General features: G+C 37.6%; 1 protein-coding gene across 1 annotated transcript in view; it reads left to right on the top strand.

Moving 5' to 3' along the window:
* The window catches only part of LMBRD1 (LMBR1 domain containing 1), a 76,609-nt gene that overhangs the window by 30,251 nt on the left and 23,698 nt on the right, over nt 1–22,660 (top strand). Inside the window, exons 8-11 of the mRNA XM_065631839.1 lie at nt 12,788–12,913; nt 14,023–14,175; nt 20,614–20,678; nt 21,452–21,554. Coding sequence (XP_065487911.1) covers nt 12,788–12,913; nt 14,023–14,175; nt 20,614–20,678; nt 21,452–21,554 — 447 coding nt within the window. The remainder of the gene's footprint in view (nt 1–12,787; nt 12,914–14,022; nt 14,176–20,613; nt 20,679–21,451; nt 21,555–22,660) is intronic.

Genomic DNA, 22,660 nt, shown 5'->3' with positions numbered 1-22,660 from the left:
TTCACAGTTCTGTATTTCTAGAATTTGGTTAACGGTAAATATCTATGTATGCCAGGATTCAATTTTGGGTATGAAGAATCTGTAGCATCTTCTGTGATGTGTGCCTTCTATCAAGAATAACTAAAAAATTAATGGCGAATATAGTTTGAAACTGTTTAGAGGCTTGTTTTCTAAAGCCTCAGGAATATTCTTAGTTCTAGTATGCAACTAAACCGCTGCAGTTGTTTCTGCAGCTTAGAAGGATTCAGGAGTGTTCATTCTGTAACTGTTTGTAAATCACATGATTAAGACTACGTTAGTTCAACTGTTGTGCTTTAATGTGCAAAGGAAAGAAACCATTTACATGTATTAGCTTTGACCAACATTTGATGTTCATGTGGGCACTTGCTTTTCCAATCTGTTTCTTCAGGCGCTGAATTATCAGCCTGTTTGTAATGCTACATGTATTAACTTGTGATCAAGGTAAAACTTTGCAATAAAGAGGAGTCTTAAGATAACTGCAGGCAAAGCTTTGAAACTTCTGAGAAGTCAGTGTTTACCTGATAGGTTTTAATCTTTAAGTTCATGTCCTTGCTAAAATAACTTTCTCTTCCATTGCAGCCTGGCTCTAATATAGTGAAGTTGTTCCCGTGTAGCTTTGCTAGTGAGTTCCAAGCGACTCTGTAAGAATAGCTCATGCAATAAGTAATTTTTGAAGCATTGCTAGCCAACAAGATGGCTTGTGGTAACTTGTCAGGCAAAGCATAAATAGGTAAAATTATTATAGAACAAGGTTGTATTTTATTCATGACTGTGTGAGAGGGTAAGGTACCTGCTAAATACTACCTTTAGACTCTTAAATATAAATTGATTAACAAGCATAGCTAATGATTTTGTCTCTTTATACTAGTGACTTGAGATAGTGTAAATTGCAGCAGCATTATAGGCAATTCCATCCAGGTTCTCAGATGTGTCAGAACACTGACAGCTTGGTGGTCATCAGGCTCTGTGCAGTAGGTAGAAGAGCAATTTGGCAGATCAGCTAGTGGGTATCTCAGGTGAGCAAAATTGCTCTCAGCTTCAATGATTGAGTGCTTTAACTGGACCCAAATCATAAATTTTATTACTTTAAGCCTTTTCTGACTGGCATGGGTCACTAAATTGTTCAGGCTATATTGCTGCCATCTAGATTACACGTTGGTCAAAAAAGATCCATACCTTCACTTACCTTGTAATAACATGTCAGCTTTTAAATTGGTTTCCTTTAATTATGGAAGGAAAGATTAATCTCTTGTTCAATTACATTACTGCAGAGCACATGTAGTGTTTTTTAACCTCTGTAAGACTAACATTAAGAACAGACTCTTTAGCTGGGAGAATATCAGTGTTTTTTTCCAAACAGCTACACAAGTATGGGTTTTAACTGTTAGTGAATATCTATGTGTGTAAAATGCAAGATTATTCAGTCAGCAATAAATTTGTGCAAAATAATGCAATTTTTAAAAAAGTAACGCTTCCAAGTCTTTAATTTATTGCTAATACTTCCTACTTTTGCTGCTGCTTCCCTATCTATTTTTGAGCACAGATTGGTTGTAGGCACTGTATACTTCTGTCCTCAAAACTAGCTGAACTTGGAAATACGTGACTTCCATTTAATGTTCAATAGTTCAGTGTGCTGTGTTGTCTGTCTGGTTTCTCAGATGAAGACAATACCTCTGTGCTCAATGTTGTTGCCTTAGTCTTACTGTATTTGGGACTTGTACAAATACTGGGTGGTAAATGGGGTGAAACATCAAGTATGAGGACTAAAATAGCCTTCTCTGCCTAAATTATTAAGATTTTAGACTAAATTGTTGCTTTGAAAACTTTAGGCAAGCTGTCCATGCAGATGTCTGGAGCATGGAATTACTGTTTACTTTGTTTTTAACTGCTGTATTGGATCATTCTGAAACTATCTTTTCTGGTTTTGCAGTAGGTGTTAAGGCAGAATAGGAGAAATGAAGGAGCTTTTTCACAGAAGTTTTAAGGATGAGCTCACACAGGAGGTGGCTGTTATCTACCTCGGATATGAGTGGTTTTTGTTATTGAGGTACAAATGAGTCATGGACAGTGAAAACCACTTATTAGAATGTCTGTGTTCTCAAAGTTGGAGGAGGAATAGATTTTTTTTTTTAATGCTCTAGTGCTTTCATTACACTGTGCCCACTGCCAGTGATGGGCAGACTTCCATATGTAAAGCAACTTCTACCTGTAGCAGCGTGACTGCATGAGCAGTGATGTTCTCATGGTCTGAAGAGTGCATTGTGAGTGTGACCTTGACAGCGTGAGGTTGCCATGTACCTGCCTTCCAGTTTATTGTGGGCTGGGCTTTTCCCAGTAGTAAGACTTAAAGCAAAAGTTTCTTCAGCAGCCAACAGTTGCTGGGTTGTCAGACTTCCCTAAACGTGAGGGAGAGGTTGGCCCAGAGTATAGCATCTCTGTCTCTGCCAGTCTGGATTACTCTACTCTCTCCATTTGGGAAAACGAGAAGCATGATTCTGGAAGGAGTGACTGTTTTTTCTCCTGGTAACTTTTTTGCTTTGTGGATTTTTTTGCTGTGTTAGTCTTGTATATTAAAGAAAAAAATCACCCCTGGATAAGACAAAGGTACTAGTGCACAGACAAGTCTGTGAGGCATTGCTTGTCACACTTGCCTGTGACTTAGACTTCTGACAAGTAAGTAGTTTGGCTCCTGTATCTTTCAGGCGTGCAGAAGGCTAGCTGTCAAATTGTTTGTCCTGATTTCTAAAGGTGGGAGGTCTCTGCGCTTAGTCATCAAATCAGTTTAATAAGTCGTGGTAGATTTTTTTTTTAAGCATAAAAAGAGTACTTCTGTGTAAGGGTGAACACAAGAACAAAGACACCTACCTTGATTTTCCACAAATGCTTAGCAGATGATGGAAAAAAAGGGTAGATGTAATAGATGTGGACACAGTGTGTGGTATCTGAGTTCCCTTGTCTCCGGACAGACATGACCTCAGGTCTTTCAGAGAATCACAGAATGGTTGGAGTTGGAAAGGACCCCTGGGGATCATCTAGTCCAATCCACCTGCTAAAGCAGGTTCACCTAGAGCACATTGCACAGGAATGTGTCCCAGTGGGTTTCAAATGTCTCTAGAGAAGGAGCCTCCACAACCTCTCTGTGCAGCCTGTTCCAGTGCTCTGGCACCCTTGAAGTGAAGTTTCTCCTCATATTCAGATGGAACCCTCTGTGTCCATCTGTGCCAGTTGCCCCTCATCCTTGGGCACCACTGAAAAGAGTCTGGTCCCATCCTCTTGACACCCACCCTTCAGATATTCACCTCAGGAAACTGTTTTATGCTGTGAGGGTGACTAGTCACTGGCACAGGTTTTTCAGAGAGACTGTGGAGTCTCCCTCCTTTGAGATATTCAAGAAACCGTATGTGCACTGTCCTGGGTAAGCAGCTCTAGGTGACCCTGCTTGAGCAGATGTTGGACCAGGTTATCTCCAGAGATCTCTTCCAGCCTCAGGGGTTTTGCAGTTCTACTATGTGGGCCTGCAGTATTTAGCAGTGGTACTGATGGGTGGCACTTACTGTGGTGTACCTCATGACATGAGATGTCCTTTCTAAGCTTGGCTCTAGCCTATGAAAAGCTTGATGGGACAGTCATTGACAATAAGATTGATTCTTTATTTTGGATTAAATCAATTCCACAATACTGCTTTTGCTGTTATTACCTAATTTAACTCACAATGAACAACTTCTTGTTCTATCACAGCTGTTATTTTGTAAGAAAATTATTCGAGTTTCTTACTATTATTTATTCACCTCAATACAACTATTGTTCAAAAAACTGCAGTGAGCACTTTGAAAACCAGCATGCAATATCTTCAGAAAAGTGGATAGTAACTAACTCTTGCAAGACTATCCTATGTCAGAAGATAGTAATAACTTTTAAATGGTTTGATAGGTAGCAATTTTCAGAAGTTCCTTGTGTGAGTGGGGTGGAGAATATGCCTGTTACAGGAAGGGAGAAAAACAAACTCTTTTAATCTAAGCAATACAAATTACTTTTTTTCATCGCTTTGTAACTATAAAAACTTGGTTGTACAAGAAGCAAACTTGCATGCTTCTGTGAATAGATGTGAAAATATTTTTTTAGCCACAGAAGCTGCAGTCACTGTTTCTTGTGACTGAGCTGATCATTACTAGCATGGTCTTCTAGAATATAATACTGAACCTCAACTCAAGTTGCATTTGCTTGCTGAATACACTGAAGAAAAATATTTTCTCGACACTATTTGCCACTTTGAAAGACTGGGGAGGGGGCACAAAGATGCAACTAGGGAGGATGTGTATTCTAAATTAACTTTTTAAGGGAAAATAATAGTGGTTTTATCAAAAATGTAGATGAGTCTACAAATGATCATGATAGATATGTTAGTATTACTGACAAAAGCATAAGCATCGTCACTTTTCTCAAGTACATGCAATGTTTAAATGAGTAACGTTGTTTCAACTTATTTCTTGGTATGGTTTGGTTTTCAATATAATCTGGAATTGGTAGCTTTTCTGTTTTAAAGCTTTAACACAGTCTGGTTTGGGTTTTTTGGCATTATGTAATGTATAATACTGAAGTATAGTACTTGATATTTAAAATTGTTTTGCAAGAAATGTGAACAACTGGTCCTCAGGGGGAGCTCTGCAAATCTGTGACCTTGATGATTTATACTGACAGCTTTCCATATCTATAAACAAAGAATATAACAAGAAAATGATAAATGAAGGCTGCAGTGCTTTGTTTGAAACAGTTTCACAGATGATGTAGTTTGCATCTATTCTTTCATTAATGTGTTTTGCATTGAAATGGTTTTTCGTTGCCTTAGGTATTAATACAATAGTTGTCAGCTCCAGATTGCTATTTGAATTCAAGGCAGAATAATGTGTTACTTACACAAGGATAGGCAGATTAATTTTTGAGTCATCTTGTGCATCTCATTTAGCATGTCCTTGAAGGATTATTATAATTGGCTCTGTGATTTTTCCAAAATGTTTAATAAGCATTGATTTCTTACGAAAGTGTAGTGATCCTTTTTCCTGAAAGAGGTGTTACAAAGCTCAGTTTGTCTACTGACAAATTAATGACTTTTTCACACTTAGTTCTTGTCCAGAGTATGATTTACTTTTCTTGCTGTTGACTTATTTTTATTAACAGCCAAAAAGCTTAAAGCCTTTTATAATGTAACCTTGAAAGCACTCATCTACCACTGATTTGATTTTAAGTAGACATCAAACAGTTTTACTGAGAGGTCCAGAAGTTAGTAGCATTCATCATCATTACCACTTAATCACTTCAGTGCCAATTCTTAAATATAGAGGAAATGTAGTTATTTGTTTGCTTCTCCATACATCAGTAAATAACCAAAACAGCAGAACAATTTGTGTGTTCTGTAACAGCCTGATTCCTACTATGCTTTTTGAGAACTGTAGATACTAAACTGCTGGATCATTTATAGTTTTTTACTTGGAGATTGTAGAGTTGTGGCTTGAAAGGAGGTTAATCTTTTGGTTGGTAATGCTCTTCTAAGCCTGATAGAGCAATGGAGAAGATGCCAATTGGGCTAAATATTTATATTCAGTATTACAACTGAGTCAGAGTTAACTTTTATATACATGATATGTCCAATGACCACAAGTTCACTGTGTGTAGTAGAACAAGTGTAGTGCAGAGGGTGTCATACTTGGTTTCTGCGTCTTGTAAACCTTGACTAATTTTTTTGTCCACTTAAACATTTACAAATAAGTGAGACAGTCTTTGTATGGTGGAGAGGAGATATTAATATGAAAAAATAAGGTGAATGTGTAGCAAGATGCTGTAGTGATGAATGTTAGAGAAATGGATAAACAAGTGTTCAATGCTTTGTTCATGTTATGTATAACATACATAATGTGATACTGAGCATGCCAGTTCAGTTTGGTCAGTCTGTTCCATGCTTTGATATCTTTTTTGATAGCAATGTTATTCAAAAATGTATATGCTTTTATAGTAGCTGAAGCTTGGATACTAAAACTTGCTATGAAAGAACTGATTTTACTAGTTAACATGTTGAATGACTTTCTAAGCTGTATGGCATGAGTGTTTTTTAAAAACAAACAAAAAAACCTCAGCTCTCTCTGAGATAATCTGCCATCTTCAGATGCATTTAGGAGCCTTTCTTCTTTACTCGTCACAATTTGACAGTGGCTCACATGTCCTTCCTAATGTTTGACATGCCTAATGGTGTTCTGGAAATAAGAATCTTGAATTCTGATTTTTCTTTAGAGTGGTAGTATGCGTAGATAGTCATCTACTTTCTCACATTAAAGAAACGTTTCCATCTCTGGCTATTACTTGCAGTCAGATCACTTTTCAAGGAAACTGTGCGGTCTAAGTGCACAGAGAAGAAAGGTACAATTTCAAGAAAGGCAGAGTCCTAGTTCCTCTTGCAGAATTTCAGAAGTGTTGCCTGTATTAGTGTGACATATGAAAGTGCACCACATTGAAATTGCGTAATTGGAGTAGTTTACCTGCTCCATCAGAAGTAATGCTGACAAAGGTGCATTGTATCCATGTGAAATCGTGTTCAATGTAGGCAATTGAACTATATCAATTGGTATGAAGGATGAAAGGTATCATAATGTGATTTCCCTCATGCTTAGCATAATTCAAATTAAAAGCTACCTAGGTTATGAATACCAAAAAAATATCTTCAATACAAAAATACTCTTGGAATGGAGGGGTTTTTGTGGGACACTTGTATTGAAACAAACTAGCTTGTACTTGACTTGTGTTTCTTTAAAGCACTGCATATCCTAAACTAGAGTTCAGCTGGTTTTTTTTAACTTGAATAGATGCATTTTTGATCAGTCAGGTTGTTTAGAATCGAACATTTTGTCTTTCATGGTGTCACTTTCAGGTGAACTCTCGAAACAAGCTGTTGTAAGACAACAGATATTTGAAGTTGTGAGCATTTTTTTATGACTTTTATACAGAGATACATTTGTTCTCTTTATGTGGCTGTTTCTTGTGACTTCGCTAGAGGGCAGTGCTATGCAAGAAATGTTTCCCAGTATTTATTATCATGCTTTTGGTGTAAGATTATATATACACCTTTTAAAACACCTCAGTGATAGCACTTAAAAGCCATATCTGCTAGATATATGAACCTCTAAAATAAATGGAATGGGGAGTCTTTCTGCTATGCAAGTACTTTCTGATAATTTTATTGAAATCGCATGTTTAATTTTTAAAAATACCTTTAACGAGAAACTCGGTAAACAACCTTCAGTTACAGTGTGGGTTGTGTACTGAAATGATCAGAAACAACTTGCCTGTTCTGTTTATCTCTAGCAAGGAGAGATTATCCTGTTTGGGCCACAAGTTGATCATTGGACCATGTCTTATTAGGTGAACATAGCACATGTCAAAGTAAAACAATCAACTTCTAGTTAAACTGTAATGCCTGATGGCTTCATGCTTTTTGCACTAGGTGTTCAAAGTTAGCTTTAACTCTTTTTCCAAAGGCATTTGTTTTATTCATTTCAATATTTTTTTCCCCTGTGTTCCTCGTGACTGATCTGTGTGCTTATAGCTGATCTGGGTGGCTATTAGGTGTTCCCACCTTAATATTACACCCTTTTCAGTGGAACTCTTTGGTAGCTTGTGCAATTTAAAAATGTTTAATTAGTGGTTTTGGTTCCCAGTAGAAATATTTCTGGATCTCTTTTAATATTCAAGAGTTTATCCCTGATGTAGTTGCTTGCTGTAAGTTCTATAAAATGTCTTTTTGTAACTTGTCTCAATTTCACTTGTTTTCTATCTTGTCTTTGAGTAACTATTAGCATACTGGGTCACTAAGGAGGACTATTCTGTTATCTAGTCAGGGGCTGAGTGTGGCAACTCTTTAAAGTTGTGAGATGGTGAGTCTGCAAGAGACCAAAGGATCAGAACAGTAACTCCTTCTAAATCTTAGTTGTGGAATGTCAGAGTAGCTGGGTCTGCTGCAGATAGGATGGGAAGGAAAGGGACACAGATGTGAAGATGAAGTGAACTGGAAGCAATACTCTTGTAACTTCTATTGAGGTATTTTAGTGCTCTGTCTGGAACAGAGCACATTTGGATTCAGTGACATGCTGAGAACAGCTAGAGCATGCTTCTCATCATTCTTCAGTGCCTACTGATACTGCAGAAATAGTATTGAACCAGTTGTTGCTTTCATGTGAGTTACAGGCTCCTGCTTTACTGATGACAGATTTTTTTTTTTTTTTGCAAATTCCTGTCTCAGGCATCTGTAGCACTTCTGTGAATAACAAATAAATGTTAAAAGCTTTGTTTAGACTCTTTATAGGATAGGTAAGCTGAGTTTTCTGTTGCTTTGTGTAAGTTCTTTGTGGGGTTTTTTTTCTTCCTCTCCTTTAGAGAAGTCTACCTGCTTCCATAAAATCTATTAAGTATCAATATGACCTTCATCCATCCACAGATGTTATCTGTATTGCCCGTGGGCAGACTCTCAAATTGGAATGAGACAGCTGCTCACGGATGATGCCTCTAACTTGTACTTACTAGGTAGTGAGCTCTTAAGGCTTGGCTTCCTAGCCCTTAAGCTAACTGATAGGGGGTAATCTCTTTAATAGATCACTTGTGGGGATTTGAGAAGGGGGAACCTTCTCAAAAATAAGTAGTTTTAAATAAAAATTTAGATTTTTATTTTTCCCCTGCTGTAAAATAGGGTTTCAATGAAGATGATGAGGCATTCAGCAACAGCAAAGATAGTGTGAGGCTTTGAAGACCTAACCTGTCAGCATATATTGGCAGATACCAGCCTGAACAATTAGTGTATGCTGTAATTGCCAGTTAATTTGGATAACTGTTTTTACTCTTGAATACAGTGCCTGTTATCTGACTTTAACACTTCTAGGCAAAGGTTGTCTAAAAATAAGTCCTGGGAACTGTTATTTCAGTTGTGTAAATATGTCAGGACTTAGTTACTTGTTTTATCAAAATTCATGGATATAAATTAACTATTTTAAAGGCTGTTCTGATCTGGTTTTATTCATATTATTAACTTTGAACCAACAATGTGTTTTTAGGACTGAGCCCTCTCTTGGCTTTAGTGTACAGCTTTGGTTTTTGGGTGCTATCTGTGATATATCTCTTGCTTGTTGAGTTGCAGATGCCCAAAATAATAGCCCATGAATAACCTAACACTTGCACTAACCCAAGGGATTAAAACTTTTTTTGGGGCAGCCTTGAACTTCCACATCAGCCTGAAGGGAAATGCTGCCCTGAAACTGAGCTAATACAGCTTCTCTTCAAACCTGTGACACTTCACATGAGATGACTCATTTTTCTGTCCTTCATTCTATGTGTTGAGGACTTGAAGGACCAATGTGGCTTTTTCCCCTGCAGATGATGGGAGGCTTACTTGCATAATCATCTCCTTATTAGCATCTTTTGTATTCAAAGAACAAACTTAGGCTGCCTTTATCACTAGAGCAAGCTTGATGTTCAAGTATGTAATTCAAATCTGCAAAACCAATGAAACAATGCATCACTGTAAGAGTTGCAGTTTACTTTGTAGAAACTTAGATTTAAAAGATTTAGAACTCTGAATTTTATTCCTTTATTTTTGTTGAGTAAATACTTGGTATCTGTTGATGGTAGCTGTTTGAAGAACAGGTGGAAGCTTCTGCTTAGTGGTGAAATATAATTGCTTCTAAGCTTAGGTGTGTAAAATTGTGTAGGCTTATTGTCATAGCAATCTGTCATGTGTTTCTACATACTGAATGTCTTTGGCTCTGGCTAGAAATGTGTTGGGTTCCACAGAGGGACCTTGGTTAGATTGCAGCCTGCATTCTCATTGTAAATTTGGATAGTGTTTATATTTTCACCTAAATTCTGGAGTTATGCTACCAGCAGCCAGACCTGAGTTCTCTTCAGGATCAATATGGGCCTAATGCTATTTAGTCTTCAGAAATTATCTGGATGATGGTGCTGAGTATGTAGCCATCATGTCTGAGGATATCCAAGTGGGACAAGTAGGTAAAACAGGATAAAGAGTCACCACAGAGACATTAACAGGTGGCAAGAGCAGGCCAAGAAAGAATGGCAACAGGTTTAGCAGATGTTAACATCTCCTCTTGGAATAGATTAATTCATGATGAGGTCTGACCAGCTGGGAGATGGTTCTTGTGGAAAGCACCTGGAAGTCCTTGTGGACAGCAAGCTGAGCTTGAGCCAGCAATGGGCCTTGCAACAGAAAAGCAAAGAGTGTCCTGGGTTTGCAAGGAACATGATTATTCACTGTACTTGGCACTTCTAAAGCCACACCTGGGAATACGGTGTTTGGTTTTACTCTCACAGTTTAAGAAACTGGAAAGCTGTAGAGGCTCCAGTGGAGGCTTGTGAAAGTGATTGGAGTTGGAGAATGCAATCCATAAAGAAAAGCTGAAGAAGTTCGTTCTTCAGCCTAGAGAAGAGGTGACTGGGGGGGCTGCTCTTTAGTGCCAGTACGTAGCAAAGCAGCTTAGTTCTCTCAAAGGAGACACTCTAAAGGGGGAACTGAGCTGTATTTATGGAGAGAGTTGTGAAGTCCAGCCTAAGTTAAATTATTTTCCTTACCTAAAATACATAACCTTGTAGGTAGGCCTTTCTGTGGCTATATAGCTGTGTTCAAACCAGAACTTCTGGAATGTCTTGGAAACCATGAAAATTGTTTGCCATCACTAGCCTATGAAAAGAGGTGTCTTTCCCTTGTATAGCTTTTATACTGAAAGTCTCTAACATAGGGACTGAATTGCCAGTTTTCTCTTGTAGCTAAAAAAAAATGGAGTTTATTTGGAACAGTCTGTAAACAGTGCTGCAAATACTTTTTTTTTATTCAGCTGTGGTTTTGGGTGACAGATGAGGCTATGTCAGCTGTGAGGTCCTGAAATGCTGAGCAGATAGCCAATAGCCTACTTTATTCTCTAGAAGTCTATGGTAAAACCAATTCTAATACTTCATAGCTACACAAAAAAGTCAGTTAGTGCAAGTTGTCAGAGATGTAGCTGAATGTTTTCTTTGCTCATATATACTTCAGGAAATATTTGAAGGACAAAAGTTTTCTCCTACCCTTACTTAAATGCTGTATAGTGATTTAACAGGTACCACTGTTTCCTTTAGTTTGAAGCATGTTGAGAAACATACACTGTCTGCTTGTTGAACTTAACTGACACCGTTCCAACAATTTACTGGTAACTGTCACTCTGAACATAAGAAACCTAATTCCACAGTGAGTCAAAAAGGCTGTCAGGCTGCTGAACTTCTGTTTCAGGCTTTTATAACCTAATACAATACATAGAGGAATGTTTCTTCAAGTCATGTAGTATTGGCACTTGCAGAGCAGTACTGAAATTTGTGGGCTCAGTGTCTGATATTTAAAGTGAAATGGTTATTGATTTAAATAGTTAATGTGGTTTTGAGCTACAATAGTAGTAAACAAGACTTGTTAAAGGGGCTTAGAAATGGGTGTTGGTGGCATGGTATGTGGCATGTTGAAAAATACGCACCAAAAAGATGGACAATGTCTTGCTTTGAGTACAATGTCGTATGTGCAAGGAGGTTCTTAAAGCAGGTCAGATCAAGTCTTATGTACAGAAAGCTCATGATCTGACAGCATGTCTGGTGACATTTATAATACACTAGCATTTGTGTTAAGTCTGTTCTCAGTGTGAAATGTGAAGCTGTGCTTGAAGGAGGGAGTGATATTCCTGTGGGGGGGGGAAAAAAGATGTATAAAACTGCTCATTATTGAAGTTGGCAAATGTTCAGATATCAAGCACTTGAGTAAAACTGTGTGTTAATTGTGATTAAGAGAAAGAAAAGAAAAACTTCCCTGCTGAGCTCTGCCCCAAGCAAAACCCATTGCCAACAGCCTCCTACCCAGAGTAAAACAAAAAGCATATGGCTAATGTCACTGTCCTGCCTGGAAAAACTTCTGACCTTGGCCCAGATCTATAAGACTCATAGGGCAGCAGGGAGGAAATAGTGACATTTTCTTCTTGTTTACTTCACCTCAAATGTCTGTGTTTCTCATGTTAGTGGAAAGTTTAGAGACTCTGCTTTGGAAAAATCTGGGTGTGGTGTTGATGTAGAAGCTGGAAAACAGTTTGAGTAGTATAGGATTTATAACTATGAGTAAATGCCAGCAAAATTTGTTAGGTGTTTGCCTAGCTTCTGCTGTGTCTGTCTTTACTGCAGATTTGGTTTTTTTAGTAAATCAGGTACTTTCTATAAAATTTCATTTATAAGTAAATTGAAGACTACTGGCTACAAAGAAACTGTTTGTACCTTGGTTCTAAAACTGTTGAAGTACAATATCTAGAAATTCCAATATTAGTGTTTTGATTATGATCTAAATTGGGAAAGTCAATGTTTTGGGAAGCTAAATGATTTGTGGGAAAATAAAAACGAAACCTAAAACCAAACGAAAACCACAACAAAACCAACACCAACCTAGGGGCTAGCTTGATAAACATTCAGTGGGCTATGTTTGTATGAAGTCTTAACTTGTACTATTGTTTCAGTGGAATCTGCACAGCATGTTTGTTATGTTTTTGCTCAAAAAAGAAAATAATGGATTGCCTTAGAGTCTGTAGAAGGAGAGTAGCAGGGAAAAAAATAAACCACCCACAGCAGGGATACCTTATGGCTGCAACATACTACAGCCTTATCAGGTGAAAATGTATGGCAGAAAATTTGAGTATATATGTTTCTTTTATTTTAGGCTTATGGTATGTCAGCTTTGCCTCTAAACTTGATTAAGGGAACTACCAGTGCAGCTTATGAACGTTTGGAGAACACTGAGGATATTGAAGAAGTGGAGCAACATTTATTAAGGATTAAATCAAAGGTATGGTCTTCACTGTTCTCACTGTCTTTTTTTTTTTCCACCCCCCTGTGCTTGCTTACTCATTTCTGGTGGTGCCATAGAGTTTTTGTTCCAGAAAGAACAGCCAGTCAGAAGTGACTAGCTTGCAGTTATTTGGAAACAGATGTGGTTACTTGTGTAGTAGTGATCAGGTATTCTTTCAGTCCTGCTACAGTAGTTATTTCTGTCTAGCTAGTAATGGTGCTGATGAGCTAAACTCAAACTTCTCCAGTCCTGCTTGGCTATATGGAAGACACACTTTGTAGAAGTTAAGAATATTAATCTCATTTAGTCTGCTACCAGCTATGGCACCTGGCTTGTTGATACTTGCTCAGTGTAGTTATTAACACTGGATACTTGCCACATGGAGCTGTCATGAGTTAGATTCCTCAAACGATTAATCATCTGTATCTATAAATAACAGCTCCAGATATTCTTTCTTCCTAGTTAATGTACCTTGCTGTTATAAATTATTTCTTTATGAAAAGTGTGCATATGGAAGTCTCTGTTCTGAATCCTAAATGTTCCTAGGATGGTAACACCATTTGTAAACGCATGGTGGCTTTGCAGCTTGCAGAATTGCTGTGCCTAATGTAGGCAGGACACCAACCTAAGAGTGCAAGCCAAAGAAGGATAAGATTTCTCCTTTACGTACAAGATGCTAGTGATAATCTTCCACCCTTTTCCCAAACCATTTCAGATAATGATTTGACCGGTGTTGTCACAGTCCTGAGTTGGGGGGAAGGGGCATCAAGATGCCTCACTCTGATCCTGGCAGTCCACCTGTGCTGTTGTGTGCCCTGTGACAGCAGAACTCAGCAGTGTTGAAACAGTTCCAAGAGTCTTCCCTTGATACTTGGCTACCTCTGCACAGTGTGGGCACCTTTACTGTTCTAAGAGTCGTGTTGCATAATGAAATCTAAAAAGTACACTACTCCAGTTTAAGTTATAAAGTTTTGGTTTTGTACAGAGTACTGCTGCAACAAAGGCATCTGTATTACTGAAATTGATATGAGAAAAATGATAAAGCTCTGAAAAATGGAGCATTACTTATTACAGAAGACTATGTTGCACTATTTTTTGGTAACCAGTGCAGAGATGGTCGGCCTCTGTCATCAAGGGATAGACGAACAGTACAACAACTAGAAGAGAGACTAAGGACACTTCGAAGAAGGGAGAGGCATCTGGAGTCAATTGAGAGAAGCTGGTGGACGAAGTTCTGTGAAGCTGTCAGACCTCTAAAGGTAAATCTGTGTCTCACTTTTTGAGACTTCATTTGGAATACCTTCTGGCTTTCTTTTTCCAATATAAATAACAAGTAAAGTATATCCATTACCATACTGAATATCAAGTGCCTTTTTTGACTATTTTACTTTTTTTTCTTTTTTACTACACAATGACAGCACTGTAGCAAGCTCCGTTTGAGCCTTTGGAAAACATTTTATTTCGCCTAAAATATTAAGACCGAAAAGGAGTGAGTCCTAGCTGATCTACTATGGTGGCACTGCCATAGAAAATCTGCATATCTTATATTTTCTCTGTCTTGAGAAAATGGGAAGAAGAGAGAGAAGAATTCTGTAGCTGTCAGGCAGCTTAGGTTAATCTAAATTACATTTAGCCAGCAGAAGTGAGAGATATTTTGAGAATATATGCATTTGGAAAGAGCATCTTAGCAAATAATTACTTGATCAGCAGTAAGCTAGCTGCATAGAACTTACATCTTGATACTTAACCAGTGCAAAAGAGACTGTTACTGGGGTTAAGCTTTGATCTTGGTCTCCTTTTGATCTCAGGACTTTGATTTTAGTAGATACCTGGTCTTAAAAAAACAGTAGTTTTATGGAACAGTATTGACATATGAAGTATTTTTTTTTGCCAGCCAGGTGCAGGAAGAAATTTTAGTGTTACTTTAAACTGTGGGCTGCACTTCGGAAAGCTGAGGTGGGGTTATAAGTGATTTCCTATGACATTATTGCTACTCTAATGCTGAGTACCAATGGAAGTGGGCTGAAATGTCAGTTGAACAAAAGCTTTCAGCGATAAATTCTTATCTGATACATTAGAAATCTAGACTTAGCCCTTTCATATAAAGGACAAATATCTCCCTAACTATTTGCTTTAACAGTTTGGATGCTTCCTTTGCTTCAAAATAGCTTGTGTAGTTTAAGTGTTCACATTAACCTTAAATTTGAGAAATGCATTGGCCATTTGTATTGTCTCTAGGACTTCAACAAATTATTGTGTTCTCATAGGACAGTATATAATATCATTAGTTACTTACAGATTGTTACTTACGGTCAGGATGATATTCCAGTATCAATTTGTTTTCGTGGTTTGAATGCTTTTTATTCTCTCAGTAACTGTGACAGTCACTCTGAGTTATTGACTTAAGAATCACAGACTAAAGGGGAGTTGCAGGTGGGTAATTTCTCCTGACAGATTTTGTTTTAGAATAATATTGTGCTATGAAGCATGTTACAAAACTTGTTTACTCTGACTTTTCAATGAGCTGTCCTGTGAAGGTGATAATGTCCATCATTTAATTATTAACATCTTAACTCTTGCAGGACTGTTTTACTGTTACTTTAATAGCATTAGAACTATCTTTGCACATGCGTAACTTGCTAATCATTCAATTAGTGGCTTTCATGAAAAGAAGTAAATCTTTCTATATCCATATATAATACTTCTTACCAATTGTAGAAGTGCAGAAGATCTTGGAGATTTGCTTGCTCCTTTTACAATGCTTCTATCTTTAGTGCAACTTGCATATTGTTCAAGAATGTGGGCATTTCTGGGACTTCAAGAGAAATTCAATTTATTGTGAGGCAAGTATTAGATATGGAGAATGCTATTTTGGCTTTGTGTTTGGGGTGGTCAGGTTTATGGGAGTTGAAGACTTACTGAGACTGACAGAACAGAGTAAGGTGTTCAGGAACAGCACTTAGTCTTGGATGTCTTTTACAGTGTGAACTTTGTCTACATTCAGAATTCTATAATTACATTGTTTTGTATAGTGTCCTCCTATATTCTTTATTTTGTTACTGCTAGCATGTGCTTTCTTGTTAAACAAAGTCAAACTCTTTCTCTGAAGAATGAGTTCTCTTCACAGAGTAACTTTGAGAACACTTGTTTTACTCAAAGCTAAATCAAACTCAAAGATGAAGCTGTTAATTTTTAATTTTAGTCAAAAGCAATACACCTGGAAGATCCCAAGGAAGTGAGTAATGGTCCATGTGGGGTTGTGAAATAATGTCAAACTAGTATGATTTCTTTCTACAAAATGTACCTTTTTCTGTAGGTAGCAAATCTGCTGCTTCTCCTTTCTTTCTTATGGCTTCTCATGTGTTCATCTGATAAGCTCACCTGCAAGAGAAATGGAGTATACTCTAGGGATGGGTATAAAACTGTTTACAGAAAAAAAAAAAACCTACAACCCGGAGCACATAGTTGTTTTTTTCAATGTATGAACAAGACTATAGGTTGTGAAAAAGAAATTACTTAGCAATGGTAAGCTGGGAGTATTGCATCAGTTTTCATGGTGTACTTCGAAACAGTTGTGAACCGACTGAAGAGATGCCCAAGGTGTGTAATATAAGAAAATTAAGTGTTCTGTTTTGAAGGTTGAGACCTGTGTGAACAGAGCACACTCATGTGGCTTAGCTTAAGCTGGGACTTAAAAGCATTGACATCAGTCCAACTATATGGAAGCTATTACAAAGAGAACAGTGCTCTCTTGATAAATAGTGGTATACTTGAACTCTAGCAAGGCAGAGAGAAACTAGTCTCCTATCTGATCTTAAGGGTAGTGAGGACCTTGTATAGCTGTTTCAGTCTCTCCACTTGCTGCTGAAGGCCTTCATAGAAGCACAGGTACAGTTAATGTTGTCTTGAGGAGGACTGGAGTAGTATTCTTTTTTTTTTAATGGGCTTTTGATTTCTTCCTCCTGCCCCACTTCTTTGGAGAAAGCTGAAAGAGAGGAAAGTATAGGCAACTACTTGGATAACAGCCCTGCTGGCAGTGTGTTAATGCAGAATGTAGGTGCTGTCAGGAGTCAGTTTAGTTGCCTCAGAGAGGTGGCGTGGCTGAACTGACAGGCTTTCTTCCTGCATTCACAGCTGCATCTTCTACATCAGGGAGTCTGGCAGCATGACAAGCAAGAGGTGTGAATATTTCATGTCATAAGTTTACTTACTGATAACTTAATATGAAGTGTTTTGCTTCATCCAACAATTGTTTTTAACCCATCTTTGCCAGGTTACCTGAAACTTCCTGCAAAGTAGGTCACATACAGTAGTGTGGTGAGCTGACGTGGCTGGCTGTCAGATGCTCTCCTAGCTGCTTGCTCACTCCCCACAAGATGGGGAGGAAATAAGATGGAAAAATGTGTGGATTGAGATATACAGGGGCAATCACTAGTTATTGTCATGGGCAAAACAGAATTGAGGAAAATTGCTAATTAAAATGGACTTAAATGGTAAAAAAACCAGCCATTTAAAACACCTTCCTGTACCCCACTTTTTCCCATCTTCAGCTTTAGTCCTCACTGAGGTGGCCCAGTGGGGATGGAGAGCAGGGAGTTGCCATCAGTCCACAACACTTCTCTGCTGCTGCTGCTTCCTCACATTTTGTCACTGTTCCAGTATTTATCTTCTCCGTGGGCTGTAGTTACTGTCAGAAGAACCTGCTTCAGCATGGGGAGCTCTATAGGCTGCAACTTCCTTCAGCAAATATCCACTTGTTATGGTGTGGGGGTACCAACCAAGGGTTGCTTGCTTTTTTTTTTAATATAATGCCCTTACTAAATTCTTCTGTGTGGTGCTTGGCCGAAACGCAGGCTTTTTGGTTTTGCCTGTTCTAATAATAAAAGCTTTTTGGCAAAAGTTGATAAATAGTCCTGCTATGAGAACAAAAGATTTTGATGAAACGCCATCCTTTGCTCTGAAGTTGAACATGTACTCATGTTCTCAGGGGCTTGGATTCCTTCTCATTTATGCTGTGACACAAAGCAAAATTGTTTTGTAAATTTTCATGGCTAAGTGTATGTAGGATCTTGGAAGATATTCTAGGTGTTTAAAGCTACTAAACCACAATACAGTAGTGTCACAGGACAGATTTGTCCTTTTTTATTGGTGACAAGTAAAAGGCAACAGTGAATGTATAGCTCCTGCTGCAATGTTTTTTCTAGCCTATCTTAGGCTTTATGTGGGGGGGAAGGAAGGGAAATACTTCTTTTCCTTACCCATATACCAAATGATGCCCAACTGGAGGTATGCTTTTAATTTAAGTCAGGTTGTTACTGTTTGATAAGACTCAGCTGGGACTGTAAATTGCAAGCTCAACTACTAATCTGAATGTTGGTATTCTCTTAATTGTTGGTGAGGTGCTGGTTAATAGACTAGAAATGAGGTGTTGATTGGTCTGTAATCAGCTGAGGTACAAGGAAAATCTAGGTAAGAGCACAGGTTCTGCTCTGTGAAAGGCCTAAGTCAACTGATGATCTGAAATTGTGTAAACATAGTTGATGTTAATTGCAAATCATTTATGGTTCAGTAGCCTTAATAGTACTGTGGCAATAGAAGGTGAACTAAAGTAGAATGAAGATCTTTAATATTAGCCTTTTCAATCTTGAATGTTATGAGACTGGAGTTGAGGTTAAAGTGGGAAAAGGGCTGTTCTTTCAAACAATTACATACTTCTAAGAGTCTTATGCATCACTTCAGAAGACAGACTTATTCCAGAGGAGATCCGTATACCTGTATACTGGCCATAGGTGGCCAAAGGTGATGAAGTAAAGCAAGCTTTGGACTATTTATATTGTTTTTAAATATGTTTCCAGTATGGGTGATACCTAGTGGGAGTTTGCTGTGGAGAGGTGACATCTTAGTACACTTAAGTATGTGGAAATGTGCAGGTTAATACTTACCTTCATATTAGTCTCTAAATCTGTAACTATAAGGCCTAGATAATTTGAGTTGTTTTATAAGCGATGTTCTAATATTGTGTTTGAGTTTGCAGACAGAAGGTTATCTTATCTATCTTAGCAGAATTTAATGAACAATAATAGCATTGTAACTCTGACTATCTTTAATGAGCAGCCGTAATAAAGTTCTTAACCTTTTCAAGATGGCTGTGTGCCAAGTTTTAATGCTAATAAAATAATGTAAACTGTGAAATATTCTCATTCATGTGGAAGACCATGCATTGTATTCCTGCATAGAGAACTTGGAAATAAGTCTGTCTAGGTAGTCTCAGGTCTAGCAATCTGAAAACATTGTTTTGGGTAGCTCAGCGTGCTTATCTGAGCACATTCTGTGACTAGGATTCCTAGGAAAATGCAGTGAACCTGCTGGAGCTGTAACTGAAGGGGTTTGCTATCTGAGCTCACTTTTGTGTGCCATCCCCTAATCCCTGAAAGAAAAGATAGTGAGGGTGAAAACCTTCCAAAGTGGAGGGTGATTTCCTGAACTATCTTGTAGCCCAGGGAAAACAATAGGAGATGTTCTTATTAGGGTGGCTTAAAGAATGAAGTCCCTGGCTTGAGTGTTGTATTTGGTTAGCATAATAAAAACTTTCCTGTGTTTTAGTTAAGATCTTCAGGAATAAACTTATTTGTCTGTCTGAATCGACTTGATTCAGACCATTCATAGAAGAACTGAAAGTAACCAAACCACCATTGAAAGAAGGTGGGTTTTCCTCTGGAGAGAAAAATGAGAAGGAAATGGGGAAAACAGAATGTACAGGTATCAGAATATTACTTTCAGTTCTCTTAACTTAGTAATAAGTTGCCAGAATTCTTTCCGTTTAAAATAGACTCAAACTTTTTGTACTGTGACTATATTCAGGGACTAAATAATCTAGCTTTTTAAGCTGTTTGCTTATTTTAATCTGTCCCCTAAAACCTGAAAAATCTGAATGCACAAACCCAACTTAACTGCTGATGTGGTTGGTCTGCAACATCATTTACTCCTGGTAAGCTTAGTTTAGTTTTTCGTGCACCCACTTGACTTAGGCAAGAAATTCTGTTCTTATTTTGTATGTCAGGCAGTCCTGTATCTGTGCAAAAGCTTACAAGAAGCCTGCTACTGCTGCTTCTAAAAACAATAGCAGTGTCTGGTTTAACTGTAGTGGTCTTTACGATTTTTATACCTGTTCTTTTCCATGCTGATGACTTATGCTTGTAACTGGTTAAATAAGCCCAGCTGTTATACTTTTTGGGTTTTGTTTCAGTTTTAAATTCTTGAGTAGAGTATGGACTCCAAAGACAGACTGCAGGGCAAATGACTCACCTGGTGTAGTTAAAGGGGTATGGAAGCTCTTCTAGAACCTTCTCCAGAAGAGAGGCCTTTATCTGGTGGTTATGATGTGGTCATAGTAATCTCATTTTAATCACTTGTGGCTAGATAGTGTTTTAGAATAATAGTATTTAAGTAGCACTTATATAGGTTTTCTTGAAACTCAAGTATTTTTTCCTACTACCTTAGTATTTGCAAGCATTTTTTTTGTTGTTGTTTTGGTTAGGACTTATCTCAAGTGTTTACCAAAAGTTACTCTTTCAAGTGTGTTTGAGCTCAAGGTGATCCAAGATTGTTAGTCCTTTCTTGAAACTTAAACAAATCTTCACTACTTGTATCAGCTGCAAACATTTTCAGTTAAATTGTAAAAAAATCTTTACTTCTAGATTGTGTGGGGAGTATTCTTCATCATTGTGGCACTGCTCTTCACTGTCTCTTTGTTCTTGTCCAAGTAAGTACATTTCAGCATTTTTGTTAACCACTTAAACTACAGTTTCTGCTCTAACATCAAAATCGGGTGGTTTCCTTCAAGAGTCAGCCCACTTCTGTTCTATATTTCTGTCACTAGAGCTGTGTTTCTCATTATAATAGTATATATTGAAACTGAACAAAATGTGCTAAAACAGGTTCAAAAAGGATATGTTCAGCTTCATTGTCTGTATGCTGCTGAAAATTGTTCTGATTCAGCATGGAAATTAAGCATATACATTAAGGAAGCTTAATTCAGACTACAGAAGTATTCTGATTGCTTGAATGAATCTTAATGCATGTAGGTACTACTTGGGCTGGGTTACAGGTGCTTAATTTCTTGCAGTAAATGACGTGTAATAAATACATTATGATGTGCATTACATTGGAGCTGCTTCGTGGCATTGAAAGCAATATAGCCATCTGCAAATGTGGTGGATTTCAGTGAAGATTGATGCTAACCAGAGGTCTCAGATGTTGGCATTTTTAATTTTTAGACTGGGCAAATAAGATCTATGACCCAAACTAGGGAAAAATCTGAAATGCCAAGGAGATGCAGAAATCAATATACCTTTTCATAGGACAAGTTCAATGAGAGTGGTAAAACAAAGCATGTGTCTACAGAGATATGAAAAACCTGTCAGTCTCTGGGTTTAGTTCAGCTTTTTTTTTTTATGAGCTGCCCTTTTAAATTAAACTGAAGACAAAGCTCTGGGAGAACGTTAGTACTTACCCAATTTTTCTTAATTACTGCAGTTTGGACAAAGCTCTGCATTCGGCTGGCTTCGACTCAGGATTTATAATTTTAGGAACTAATCTGACCAATCCACTGAATATGCTGTTACCTGTTCTTCAAACAGTAAGTAAAAAAAAAAAAATCTGTAATATACATATGTAAGGATACTCCCCTTGGTTTTCTGGTAAGCTGTCAAAAGGGAAACTGCACTTCTCACCAAGTAATAAATTAAAACAAAATTGTCTGGATGTGTGTTCTGTAAATGCAGGGCAACTTCCTTGTTGACAATCTTTAGTTATTAGATACTGATATGAAAATGTTGGGTGGATGGAAGCTATTTCCTGGAGGAATGTACTTGAAATGTAAAATGCATCTAATGAGAACATAGTGGAAACAAAGAATGACATCACTTGTAGTTGTCACGCACAGAATAAAACCAGCTTCCTCCCATGCCCTACCTACATTCTAGTTATTTTTGTATTTGATAGTTTATTCCCCTTAAGTGAAGTAAATGAATTTTTCACTTTTTAGTGTTTATTGCACCTTGAAAGATGTATTACACTCTGTGCAGTTATGTATGTTGTAGGTAATGAATTAGTCTTTAAAGCAAACCCAACATAAGAACAAACGTCTAATTTCAGTATTGTTGGGAGGCAACAAGACCACATACAAATTTGACGATCAGCCATAGGTTAGCTAAGAAAAAGCCTTTACGTAAGCTCATGCTTTCCCCTAGTTGACTTATTTCCATGTTCTTGGTATAATGGGTTGGTACAATGCATTGCTTCCCTGTGGATTCTAAAACTGTTGAACACCTAAGCTGGCAGTTTACTGAGAAAAGTAGTGTTCAGCAGCAGTATTATCTCAAGCTGTTATTAATGTAAATACAAAAATCAAGTTTTGTATGCAAATGTGTTCTGAAATAATCACAAATAGAATGCCTGTACAGTCCTAGAATGATCATTGCTGCTGCGGAGTTTATTTTAAACGTGCTCTCAGTACGGAATTAAATATTTCTTGGCCTAAAAATGTATAACACTTCAAAATTAAGGAAAGTTTTAAGAAAAATGCTTAGTTGCTTTCTGAAATCAATTTTGTAAGCTCTATTAGCAACAAGCTATATTAGCAGTATTTGGAGCCAGCTATCTTAACCTTTAAATGGAAGGACTCTTACTAACTCAGATGCTTTAAGTAGTAACTACTTATTTAGTTTTAAGTGGGGGAAGAGC

The sequence above is a fragment of the Caloenas nicobarica genome, chromosome 3 (assembly GCF_036013445.1).
Source record: "Caloenas nicobarica isolate bCalNic1 chromosome 3, bCalNic1.hap1, whole genome shotgun sequence".
NCBI classification, from domain to species: Eukaryota; Metazoa; Chordata; class Aves; order Columbiformes; family Columbidae; genus Caloenas; species Caloenas nicobarica.
Note: the sequence above shows the minus strand (reverse complement) of the source record. Positions and strands in the feature narration are given on the sequence as shown.